General features: G+C 38.0%; 2 protein-coding genes across 3 annotated transcripts in view; one reads left to right on the forward strand and one right to left on the reverse strand.

Moving 5' to 3' along the window:
* The window catches only part of eif3s6ip (eukaryotic translation initiation factor 3, subunit 6 interacting protein), an 8,835-nt gene extending 789 nt beyond the window's left edge, over positions 1–8,046 (forward strand). The window contains exons 3-15 of the mRNA XM_084093484.1: positions 488–701; positions 784–863; positions 988–1,049; positions 1,179–1,248; positions 1,943–2,016; positions 2,667–2,838; positions 2,916–3,070; positions 4,049–4,219; positions 4,651–4,784; positions 5,310–5,483; positions 6,277–6,466; positions 7,540–7,620; positions 7,740–8,046. Coding sequence (XP_083949610.1) covers positions 488–701; positions 784–863; positions 988–1,049; positions 1,179–1,248; positions 1,943–2,016; positions 2,667–2,838; positions 2,916–3,070; positions 4,049–4,219; positions 4,651–4,784; positions 5,310–5,483; positions 6,277–6,466; positions 7,540–7,620; positions 7,740–7,817 — 1,655 coding nt within the window. The 3' untranslated portion in view covers positions 7,818–8,046. The remainder of the gene's footprint in view (positions 1–487; positions 702–783; positions 864–987; positions 1,050–1,178; positions 1,249–1,942; positions 2,017–2,666; positions 2,839–2,915; positions 3,071–4,048; positions 4,220–4,650; positions 4,785–5,309; positions 5,484–6,276; positions 6,467–7,539; positions 7,621–7,739) is intronic.
* Positions 8,047–8,755: 709 nt separating this feature from the next.
* The window catches only part of cdh23 (cadherin-related 23), a 232,804-nt gene continuing 228,456 nt past the window's right edge, over positions 8,756–13,103 (reverse strand). For both annotated transcript variants that reach the window (XM_084093482.1, XM_084093483.1), the window contains 2 exons: positions 12,802–12,912; positions 8,756–11,793 (listed from right to left, as the gene is read on the reverse strand). In XM_084093482.1, the coding sequence (XP_083949608.1) occupies positions 11,455–11,793; positions 12,802–12,912 (450 nt within the window). In that variant the 3' untranslated portion in view covers positions 8,756–11,454. The remainder of the gene's footprint in view (positions 11,794–12,801; positions 12,913–13,103) is intronic.

The raw sequence follows: 13,103 nt of genomic DNA on the forward strand, positions 1-13,103 counted from the left end.
GATGCTCAAAAAACATTCATTATTTATCATGATTATCAATGTTGAAAACAGTTGTGTACTATTATTATTTTTTTTTAATTCTTTGATGAGTAGAAAGTTCAAAAGAAAAGCATTTATTTGAAATAGAATCTTTTGTATCATATTAGAATGATTTCTGAAGAATCATGTGACTGGAGTAATGATGCTGAAAATTCAGATTTGATCACAGGAATAAATTACACTTTACTATATATTCACATAGAAAACAGCTGTTTTAAATTGTAATAATACTTCACAATATTAGTTTTTTTTTTTTTTTTTAATCAAATAAATGCAGCCTTGGTGATTAAAATCTTACCAATCCAGAACCTTTGAACGGCAGTGTATATACACAATTTTTCTTAATACTTTGACAATTTTAAGCTTTTTACCACCCCAATAAAGCTTTTGAACAGATTGATTACCTAGATGGCTATATAAAGGTATATAAAGTATGTGTCTTCTGCAGGCGACCCTAAAGCCGACCTGGCTTTTGAACGTCAGTATGAGCACCAGCAGACGTACCATGTGATCCCTGAGGTCATCAAGAACTTCCTGCAATATTTTCATAAAACCATCTCAGACCTGATCGATCAGAAGGTTTACGAGCTGCAGGCCAACCGTGTGTCAAGCGAGAGCATTGAGCAGAAGATCTACGAGATCCAGGATGTTTATGAGAACAGGTGCGCAGCCGTACGGTTACATGGACTTTTCTGATGTATGTAGGGAAATCTTGATGTATCATCATATTATATTTGATTTCAGCTGGAATAAGCTTACAGAACGCTTCTTTAAGACATCTCCATGGCCTGAGGCAGAAGCCATCGCTTCCCTGGTTGGTAATGGTGAGTGAATTTGATTTTTGCTGTATTCAGGTAAGCTCTTAACTCGGTTCTTAACCGAACAGTTTGATGATGTACGTTTTTTTTTTTTTTTGCTGACTTGCACATGTTGTTTTGTCTGTTACAGATGCAGTTTTCTTGATTCTTTACAAGGAGCTGTACTACAGGCACATCTACGCCAAAGTCAGCGTGAGTGTGTTTGCTCATCTGTCTTGTTAGTGTTATAGTCAAGAAAATGATTATGTATATATATACACACACACACACTGAAGCCCTAGATTAAGTCTCCACTCTTGTCATGTGTCTTCTCATCTGTAGGGAGGTCCAACTCTCGACCAGAGGTTTGAGTCCTATTATAATTACTGCAACCTCTTCAACTACATCCTCAGTGAGTTCAAACACCAGTTACATGTGATGGAATATGGTTTGGGTGATATTTCAGACATGTGTGATGATATAAAATTAAGCAGCATTGCAATAATTTTATTTGGCCATTAAATTGTCTAAAAAATGTATTTTTAAATGCTAGATTTTTACTGGCTTATTTTTGCAGTAAACATAAATATTGAGCTATATAGCTAATGTGTCTTAATATATGGGCTGTTAAATTGATTAATTTTAATAATGAATTAAAAAAATCTATCAATATCTGCTGTTTTCCATATAAACTACCACTCAAATTTTTGGGGTCAGTAAAACATTTATTTTATTCAGCAAGGACATTACATTGACATTAAAGACATTTGTAATGATACAAAAGTTTTCTTTTGCAAATAAATGTTTCTTTAAACAGCATTTGGCTGCTGAAAATTTAGCTTTGCCATCACAGGAATACGTTTTTAAATATATTAAAATAAAAAAACGTATTATTGTTCAAATAAATGCAGCCTTGGTAAGAGACTGCTTTCAAAAACATTACAGAATCATACAGACTCCAGACTTTTAAACGGTAGTGTATGTTGAATATTGTCAAAGGATTTTTTTTTTTATTCATATCGCCCGGTCATAGATCCTGAGTTTGAGTAGGTTTAAATATGAGCTTGTTTTACATCAGCACATTTAATGTGGTGTACTGTTCTCAGATGCTGATGGACCGGCACCTCTGGAGCTTCCTAACCAGTGGCTGTGGGACATCATCGATGAGTTCATTTACCAGGTTAGAGCGAAGCGCATGTGGTTAAGGAGACTGTTGGTCCTCAAAAGCCCTCTTGTTCTGGCACCTTCTGTGTTACTGATGTGTTCATGGAAAAGTGAAAAGCTTTATATCTCTTAAACGGGTCATCGGATGCAAAATTCACTTGTATATGTTGTTAGCATATAAATGTGTCTTTGCAGTGTGTGGACACAACCACCATACAATGAAAACCTTTTTTTTAATCCTCAAAAAGTCTAAACACTCAATAATCAAGCCGTTTGGATTTTCTGAGCAATATGATGTCACATTGCTCATGCTCCGCCCACGACCGCTGACGGACTATCCTGTATTAGCATATTTTCGCCCTCACCCATTTGTATACTGTCCACCAAGGCAGCACTATATGTGTCTAGTGTCGACACGCCCCACGGAAGAGAGGGGTGGGGCGAGCAGTTGCTCATTATTATTTAAAGAGACATGCACCAAAACGGGTCGCTGTGAACAGAGCTGTATTTGAGGCTGAAAAAGAGTGTTGTTTTACACAACCATTGAAGAATTTTAACCAAAGTATGTTACAAACTTTACATGAAGACCCTAAAGAATCATACCAACTTGTGGAAAATGGGCGTCCGATGACCCCTTTAACATTTCTCTCTGTCTCTGTTTTGCAGTTCCAGTCATTCAGTCAGTATCGCTGTAAGACTGCCAAGAAATCAGAAGAAGAGATTGAATTCCTGAGGAACAATCCCAAGATCTGGAACGTTCACAGCGTGCTGAATGTTCTTCACTCTCTGGTGGACAAGAGCAACATCAACCGTCAGCTGGAGGTGTACACCAGCGGAGGTGAAAGACGTCAGCCGGCCCTCACACACTTACTTCTTTATCCAGATCTCAGTGTGACGCTGGTGTCTCTGTTACAGGTGACCCTGAGTCAGTGGCTGGAGAATACGGCCGTCACTCGCTCTATAAGATGTTGGGTTATTTCAGTCTGGTGGGTTTACTGAGGCTTCACTCTCTGCTGGGCGATTACTATCAGGCCATCAAAGTCCTGGAGAACATCGAACTCAACAAGAAGGTAATAAAAAAGCCCAGCACCAGTGTTACTTTTGTTTTGTTTTTTAGGAGACATTTACACGACAACCATTTTTTGGGGGCCTTAAAACGCGAACTTTTGAAAACGGGTTTCAAGGTGCAAGTTTTTGAAAACGAGACCGTTATCGTCTCTGTGTAAACTACAAAAACACGAATTTGTGAAAACGGTGACGTCATGTGCATGCGTATCACGTGTGCAGTCTATAGGCGCGTAGTTTTTCTTTACAAAGCGCCATCGCCAACTACTGGCCTGGCAGCAGCATACAGCGTTTTTAGTTGTTTTTGCGAATCAGTTTGTACGGGGATTATTTTGACAATGTTGTCTGTACGTGAAAACCGCAAAGGAAAAACTAAATTTTTAGTACATGGTTTTCATGAAAACGTACCCTTGAGTTTATCATAGTTTTGTTCATATTTTTAGTTTACAGAACCCCTAAAGGGAAATGGTGATGGGAGAAAAATTATATGGGAAAAACCTTTAGCAAGAAAAACGCAATTTCTCGAGGGAATGGAAATGTTTTGCGAAATGTTTTCCTCCCATCTCTTTTTTTTTTTTTTCACCACCATGTCTTGGCTCTGTATGTATTAGCTTTTATTTAGATGTTAGATGTTAATTTTAGTTACATTTTTAGCAATTTGGTTTTTATGCATTCTATTCGTTTTTTAAATATTGTTATGTAGGTTCAATTATTTTTATTTCCGTTTGTTCAGTTTTAGTTATTTATTTTCAGGTAATAATTTTAATGCTTCAATGTAAAAATTTCAGTTTATTGTCAAGGCAACATTAAGTTTTTCAACTAATACTTATTTATATGAGCTTTATTTAAATGATCAGAAATGTTTTTAATAGTTGTAGTTTTAGTTGATGATAACCCTGTCCAGCAGCACTGTGTGTTCTGTCTATGGATGTCTCAAGGTTTATGTGTCGTTATGATAATGTTGTGTTCGTGGTGTGTTTCAGAGCATGTATTCACGCGTGCCTGAGTGTCAGATCACCACCTACTACTATGTGGGCTTTGCGTATCTGATGATGAGACGCTATCAGGACGCCATCCGTGTCTTCGCCAACATCCTGCTCTACATCCAGAGGACCAGAAACATGTTCCAGAGAACCACCTACAAATATGAGATGGTCAGTGAATTTAAAATCAGAAGTATTTGTTCCAATTGCATATTTTTTGTTGTACTGCTTCATTATGTTGTATGCTGATTTAAATAAAACAAAAAAGCAATGTATTATAGTATTTTATTTACTGTAAAATAGCTGGTAAACAGTAATGAGGATAATTTCATTTGATAATTCTTTCAATTGGACACAGTTGTAAGAATAATTACAGTAATAAGGATTTTCATTGTCATTAAAATAATACAAAACATTTTTTTTTTCTTTTTTTTGTGTGTGAGACTGTAAAATCTCATGAGCACATTCAACCAGTCCTGATATTTGTGCATTATTATTCCTGGTGTTATACTTGAGATTGAATTGGTTGCGTTCTGCTGTACTATTATTATATGCTGTCATAATGGTGTGATATTCTAAATCATGTATTGTGTGATGCTCAGATTAATAAACAGAACGAGCAGATGCACGGACTGCTGGCCATCGCTCTCACCATGTACCCCATGCGCATCGACGAGAGCATTCACACACAGCTCCGCGAGAAGTACGGAGACAAGATGCTCCGCATGCAGAAAGGGTGAGAACGCCAATACATTATCTATTGAAGGTATATTTATATACTACATATTTGTGATTGGTAAGATTTTTTTTCCATGTTTTTGAAATGCTCACCAAGGCTGCATTTATTTGATTTGTTTGAAATAACAACAGTAATATTGTGGAAATATTTATTTTTAACTGTTTTCTATTTTAATATATTTTAAAATTAAATGTATTCATGTGATCAAAGTTGAATTGTCAGCATCATTACTCCAGTCTTCAGTGTCACATGATCCTTCAGAAATCATTCTAATATGCTGATTTGCTGCTCAAGAAACATTTCTTATTATTATCAATGTTGAAAACAGTTGTGCTGCTTAATGTTTTTGTGGAAACCACAACATTTGTTTTAATTTATAAAGACATTATAAAAGTCTTTACTGTCAGTTGATCAATTTATTATATTGCTGAATAAAAGTATTAAAAAATTACACACAAACATATGTATCTGCAATATACACAACATCTAAAAAGTTCTGATTGTTTCCCCCCTCTTGTTCAGAGATCTACAGGTGTTTGAGGAGTTGTTCAGTTTTGCCTGCCCCAAGTTCCTGTCACCTGTAGTTCCAAACTATGATAACGTTAATCCAAATTACCACAAAGAGCCATTCCAGCAGCAGCTCAAAGTGTTTGCAGAGGAGGTGCAGCAGCAGGCGCAGCTCTCCACCATCCGCAGGTACAACACCCTTCATTTCACGCTTACGCCAGTCCTGTCTGGAGGAACAAGAATTATATGCTGTGTCTGGTCCTGGAATTAGCAGATATTCATGGTGTATTTATAATTTAGAAATATTAGGGGCTTTTGCACCACATAGCTCTAGGAAATCAGTTTTAGGAACTAGCCACCAGGGCGGTTCTCAAAGAGCTAATTTCCCCCCAGGGCCATTTTCCTGGTTGCATTCGGACCTGTTAAGCGCAGCGTTTACAGACATCCACAGCTGGAGGATAGAGGACGCAGATCGCATTTGGACAGTCATTGTACACTTGTCACTGGTAGTTGTTATTGTGCTGGGGTAGACCCTACTCTGAAGTAGGAGACATAATTTAGTTCCCCAAAAACAAGTTCCTAGAACTAAAATCATTCCTAGTTCCTGTGGTGCAAACACGCCAAAAACCGGGTACTTCCACCAGTAGTACTAGGAACTATAGAAAGGGTCCTCCGGTGCAAAGCCCCTATTATGAATATTGTGTAATACTTCAATGTGCTTTTTATTTGAACATTAGGTTTCCTGTTCCTGTGTTTTGTTATATTGGTGATTAATTATTCTATTCTAAAAGCATTCCGTAAAAATCTCAATACCTTAAATTATATTTATATATCTTATAAAGATATTTTAGTTTCAATTTTTTTTTCAAATTTACCTAGCATCAGCTTGAATTTATCTAGAATTACATTGCCCAGCCCTACTTGCAGCTGGAGCTTGTTGGTTGTTATAAAACTCCTCAGCTGACTGGTGTGTTTCTCTCAGTTTCCTGAAGCTCTACACCACTATGCCAGTGGCCAAACTGGCCGGATTCCTGGACATGACTGAGCAGGAGTTCCGGATCCAGCTGCTGGTCTTCAAACACAAGATGAAGAACCTGGTGTGGACCAGTGGCATCTCTGCTCTGGACGGAGAGTTTCAGTCTGCATCTGAGGTCGACTTTTACATCGACAAGGTGTGTGTGTGTGTGTGTTGACTTAGGCAGTTCTAGTTTAAAGACAAAAACGCAAAGTTAAGTTTTCATTTCAATTGTAGCTTTTAATTATTTATTTTACATACTGGACATTTATACGGTAAATATTTTTTTTCCTAATTGTTTTATTACAATTCCTTGTAAAAGTCCCCATGAAATCAAAATGAAAGTTGTTTGGCTTTTAGTATGAATATGTTAACCTTACTATCTATAAGCTAGTGTGCTCCAAAACTGACACAATTCACATTTAGAAGAAATAAGCATTCAAAATCTCTCACTTCCGCCAATCTGGATCAATGATTTTGATCACTCTGCACTTCAGGTTCTTATCAGATTTTCTGTCCAATCAAATGCTCTCTAGAATCTAAAGTGTCCCGCCCCCTACATTATAAATAGACACTGAAGCTGCGACAAAAATCGGTCACTTGTTCACACATTTACTATTTTCTACATTGTGAATGCACATAGTGCACTATATAGGGAACGATTCAGACAGTGTAAATATGTTTTCCATTGAGGCGAATGAAGTCTGGTTTCATGTTAGTATCACGTGAACAGCCGCAGCACACACACAGTCTGCTCTGGTCCAGAGACACGATACACAGAGCGGATCATATGCGCGAGTCGGCGCAGACCAGAAAACATATCAGACCCATTTAAATTCTGCACAGAATGCTGTATTTTAAAGCGATGTAGAAGAGATTAGGAGGAAACTGTGGCTTTACCGAGCTCAACGGCTCCGGCCGAGCTGTCATAAAAACAAAACGCTCTTGGCTATTTTAAAAAAAGAACCCTCTGTCTTCCCGTTTCAGTGGAAATGACGTCAACACACTGAATAATCCTGCGCATTTCAAGGCACTTCAGTGGGCCTTTAATTGGCTGGATGTTTCTCTATGATATGATCTTAAAATATCTCAAACAACTTAAAGATCTAAAAGTCTTAAAGATCTATAGCAAATATATATATATATATATATATGTTATACATCAGTTTTCACTGATGAAATGATCTTTGTGAGTGCAGACTAAAAAAAGATCACATTTTCTTCCATCAGGATATGATCCATATTGCAGACACCAAGGTTGCCCGTCGCTATGGAGATTTCTTTATCCGACAGATCCACAAGTTTGAGGAGGTACACTTCAAATATTTTTCAAACTTACATACTCTACACATTTCCTTTTGCAATAAATGTTTTGTTGTATTTAACATCAACATTGTCACATTTTGATCGTGCCTTTTCATGTTCTGCAGCTTAACCGGACGCTGAAGAAAATGCCTCTGGCATCCGGCACCTCGGCTACGACCAGCTCCACATCACGAGCCACATAATGCTGATCCTTTCACAAGTTTCTCAACAACTAATTAGAACTGTGATATCCATCAACCACAGGCCGACCCAGACTTCTCAAATGAACCAGTCGGAGACCATTTCTGAACTATAATACCATCTCATTCAGCTTCACTGACATGCTCTGGTGTGTCAAAAACAAGCAAAGCTGTTGGAAGTCTTTCTAATGCTTTTTTCTAAGTCAATAAAGTTTGATGTGGCTGAACTCTAGTTTGGAGTTTTTGTTTTTTGAGTTTTCATATTACATATAGTGGGCCTGAAACAGTTATGGTAATTATGCATAAATTATCACATCGAATGACTTCAGACGATTTACAGTGTGCCCATGTTTCATGATTAGGCTGTAAAGTCATTACTAATGTACAATAAACATTATTGTCATGTTTATTGTTTGTATTTGACTGGCAGATGTTATTTTGATTAAAAATAATGGGTGCACATTAATAAAAAAAAGAGGTACACTGATAAAATTAATATAAAAAATAACAATAGTCCATTTTGATTTCAAGCAAAATGTGCACGCTTATTACTGCCAGAAGATGGCAGTAGAATCTGTATTAACTTGTATAATAAGGCAGGATCATAAAACGATAGCAAACTGAAATTTTCTTTCCATTTATTTTGGACAACTTTGGGCTGACAATAGATTCCTATACAACAAAATATATCTTGCACTGTGACAACAGTAGGAATCCGGATGTTTTAATCTTTTAACTTTTCCAGTTTGATTTTAATAGCCTACACTAGCCAGTATGAACTAGCCTGAGAAAATTCAGTCAGTGCAGCGTGTACATCATGTAAGGGCCACTTTACACTTTAATATCCTGCTGGGCTTCAATACGTAAAGGAATGCCGTCCTCGTGATGACTGTTGCTTTGGTCAATATGTTATCATCATCTTCAGGACCTTGAGGCAAAACTGTTGCATATTTCCTTTATTCAAACAGGATCCACAAAGATTTTCCATCCACAGCCTCAACGCTTAGACAATATGACAAAGAAAAGTTACAAAAAAAGGGGGAATAGGGCCTATAAAAAAATAATGCCATACAACACACACATCTCAAATAATCTGGTATAAAATATTGAAAAATAAATACACTTAAATACAACCATTTACACTCAACTGTTTGGTAGGTCAGCATTTTCTTTTCCAAAAATATCTTTAATATTCTTTATTTTTATATATCAAAAAAGTAAAATAAAATAAAAACATGGTATTTCCCCCCTCTTAAGTGGCAGTGTTCTGTCATATTTTAACAGGTTGACTTTTTAAAAAAAAGTTCAAATTGAGTTATGGCATCTCATGAACCTTACAAGCACTACAAGTGAAACACTGCCGTGTTTATTAAAACCATAACACATGACAAGTCCCTCAGTTCAAGCAAAAACAAAATGATTTTTTTTCTTTTTTCTTTGCCGTTCACTTGACCAGACACAAACCTCTGGCCTCAATAAGTTCAAGTGGAAACAGTGTTAGGTCTGCTGACTGGGTTTCCTCATTGGTCCATGAAACGTCTTTTTTTTTTTATTTTTTTTTTTTATTTTTTTTATGCAGATTACACTTTTTTTCAGACAGTTAAAAATTTGAAACAAAGTTCATTAGGTGATTTCTGTAAAGTCTTAAATCCGGTCTGTAAAGGACATCGGTACAGAGCAGCTTGCGGTACAGTCCATTTCCTTGTGGTCTTTTCCTTTTTATAGGAGATGGGCTTTTCACACTTAACTGTTAACCCAGGCTAAAAAATGTTTTAGCACACATCACATATATCGGCCTCATATCGGTATCAGCCTATTCATTTTTAATGTTATCATTATCGGCCCAATAAGAAAATGTGGCCGATATATTAAAGCCGATAGAAAATGTATTATTTCCTTCAGCTGAGACTCTTCAGATGTGCACTGTTCGCCATGATGGTTTTGAATAGCTTGAAATATGATTGGAATCACTTCAAAAAAGAAAAAATCAGTTATGTGCAACATGTGCTGTCATATAGACTATAATTGTGCTCTTGGGACATGGCTTTTAATGGTGAGACTTTTGTTTTTGAAATCAGGCTCTCAAAAACTATATAAAAATTTGGATTTAGCTTTATCGGCTAATATATCGGTTATCAGCTTTCAAATATAAAGAATTATCAGTTATCAGCATCGGCCAAAATTTTCATATCGGTGCATCCGTATCTAAAACCCACTGTTTTTCTTATAGTTAAAGTGTCATTTTTGGAAATTTTTAAAGATGGCATAGTCTTCTTCTCTTTTATGACGTGTATATCCTAGTGAAATGGCTTCTCAAACCAGACAAAATGACAGGCGGGACTTGATTTTGACTATGGGGAATTGATTGGATGGTTGTGGTTTGCTATTGGTGGACAGGTTGTAACTCACACGAGTAAACACGCGCCTCGCGCCAGTAAACACATCATCAGAGAAGAGAAGAGATGTTGCTGCAAGAGGGAGGGGAAGTTATTTTGATGAGTTCAGCTTGAGTACCACGTCAGAATATTTACATGATAGAACTACTACTTGGAAAACACTGTGACACCATCTGTATTTTGAGGAATGGGTACAGTGGCTGCATTTAAGTCCAATTTTTTATGTCCTTCCCTCGCTAACTTCCATCTCGGATGTACGTCATTGCTTCTGTTGCACGAGTGCCCACTACTGGCGGAACCCCTTGTAATGTGTCTAAATAGAACTTTGTAGGTTAGATCCCTTGAAAAGACAAGGCAACATTAGCTAAGCTAACAGCGTGCGCCATTTTTCAACCAATAGCAGATAGGGGAACTGTTTGGGATGCCTGCACCAAAACAGTGAACATTTTTGCCATTCTGCTTCGTGAACTTGAACACCTCACCTTTAAGTCTTCAGAAATATATTATAGATTAAAAAAAAAAAAAAAACATAAAAAAATAAATAATACTGTTTCTTAATCTCTCCAGTTAACATGTTTACCATCACCGTTCAACATTTTTAAATATCAACTTTTCTACTAAACAGTGTGAAAAGATACTTCCGGCGGCCATGTGAAGTGCATGAATATTTGAATGATTTCATTTACGATTGGTTGTCTGTTGCTAAACTCCTCAATACTTACTATCACTGCACTGTTTCACACTATATACCCCTGGCACTGCAATATACAGTACTGACCCTGTTCTGGCTTCAGTTAAACACTATTCCAACTTACAAGTGTGAAATGTCGCTTAACCCCGGGTTAATTGTGATGTGAAAAGCCCTAGAGATATACTCTCATAAGCAGTTCAAATATTTCATTATACAAACATCACCACCACGTTATTCACTGGTGCCCCATTCAAATATGAAAAAGTAACTAAATAAAAACTAGTGTCCATGTTCGGCCTTCCACTGGTCTGAGAGTGCATTCGTTTCTCATAGTGTAGTTTGAGTGTGTGTGTGGTTAAAGTCTTAGTGCTCTTTGACTAGCCCAGACAAGATAAACCGCCCTTGTTTAGGTCGTTCCCGGTCTACACACACATCTACACCTCCTCACACCTGGCCCTTACAAACCTGAACTCTCCTCCAAACCTCAGGAAAACAAAGAGCCAGGAGTGGCGTGCACCCTGTCGTTTTCTCAGACCAGCGAGGCCTCGGCTAGTCATAATTCTGTGATCTCTAACGGACTCTCGGACAGAGTGTCGCTGCCCTTGTTTCTGTGTAAAGGTGTTGATTTAGCGGATTCTGTTCGGGCGTTGCGTTCGGCATACAGTCCGCCGTCTGCGTGCAAGGCTTCAAGGGAGCGTGCCAGAGCCCGCTGGTCGTCTTCAGGCAGGCTGTTGAGGTCAGAGGTCAAAAGCGTGCCCGTGCTGCCGTGAACCGCGTGCACCCCGTCAGGACCCCTGAGCTCGATCGGGAGCTTGTGCTTAAAGCGAAGGGTTCCTCGACCCCCGACACCAATGCGCTCATCGTCGTCATCATCCAGGTCACTTTGGATCAGCTGAGAGAGGAGAACATGGATGGATGAAATGATGCAATGATGGAGTGATGAATGTATGCATGGTGGCATGGAATTATGGATAGATGTATATGATGGATGGAAGGAATGATGGATAAAATGAGGAATGGATGGATGCAATATTAAGAGTGATGAATGCATGCAGGGTGTGATGAAATTACAGATGCAAACATGAACGCATGGATTAATGGGTTGATTGATGATTGAATGAATATACAGATTGGTGGATGGATGCATGATGGGTGGATAGAAGGAATGATGGATACAATGATGAATGGATGAATTCACAGAGAGATGCGTGGGATTATTGATCGGTAGATGCATAAATTAATAGATGGACACATGATGGGTAAATAGAAAAACATGGATGGTATGATGGATCATTGAATGGATTTATGGATTGGTGGATGGATGCATGATGGGAGGATAGAATAAATGATGGATGCAATTTTAAATGGATGGATGTATGAATGGTGGGATGGAATTATGAACAGATGCAATCATAGATGAATGCGTGAAATTATGGATTAGCAGATGCATGGATGGATAAATGGATGTATGGTGGGTGGATAGAAGGAAGAATGGATGAAATAACACAGTAGATAAATGATGATATGGATTAAATAATAGATTGATGCAATGAATTATAGATTGGTAGACAATGGATTCAAGACAAGGTAGGGAAGAAGAAGAAGAAGAAGAAAAATATTAACAACAGAAAAACTCACGACTTTATAGCAGTTTTAGCGGAAACACCAAGTGAGAGCAGCAAACACATCAGTGAAGCAGTGAAGAGCAAGTAAGCAGGCTGTGAAACAGCCTGGGAAACATTAGCAGGGTCACATGACTCAGTGTGGAGAACACAGATCTCTCTGGACAGCAGGAGAACCCAGGGTTTCTATTGATAGGACAGGGTGGAAACAGTCAGCCAGCAGTGAGTAAGAGGGGTGTAGAGGAAGCGCAAATACAGCACCCTGTCACACCGCCCACCTCTGTGACTGATGATTGGTCACCGTGGCTTGTTGACTTGGTGACCAGACGAGCAGCAAACAGCTTTTTGAGTCTCAGGTAGTCATCCAGAACCACATTGAGCAGCGAGCCCTGATTGGATGGCAGCATTGGTCATGTGGTGTCTTATGAACTAAATCCTAACTCATTAAGAATTCATTAAGAACATGATCTTACTTCACATTATGCTTAAGGGTCCCAAAATTTTGGACAAAATAACACCATAAACGGTGATTCTAAACTCAAAATGCATTTGAAATATGTTATCGCATGAGTTTGTGTCT

Source organism: Abramis brama (assembly GCF_963993115.1).
Source record: "Abramis brama genome assembly, chromosome: 19".
NCBI lineage: Eukaryota > Metazoa > Chordata > Actinopteri > Cypriniformes > Leuciscidae > Abramis > Abramis brama.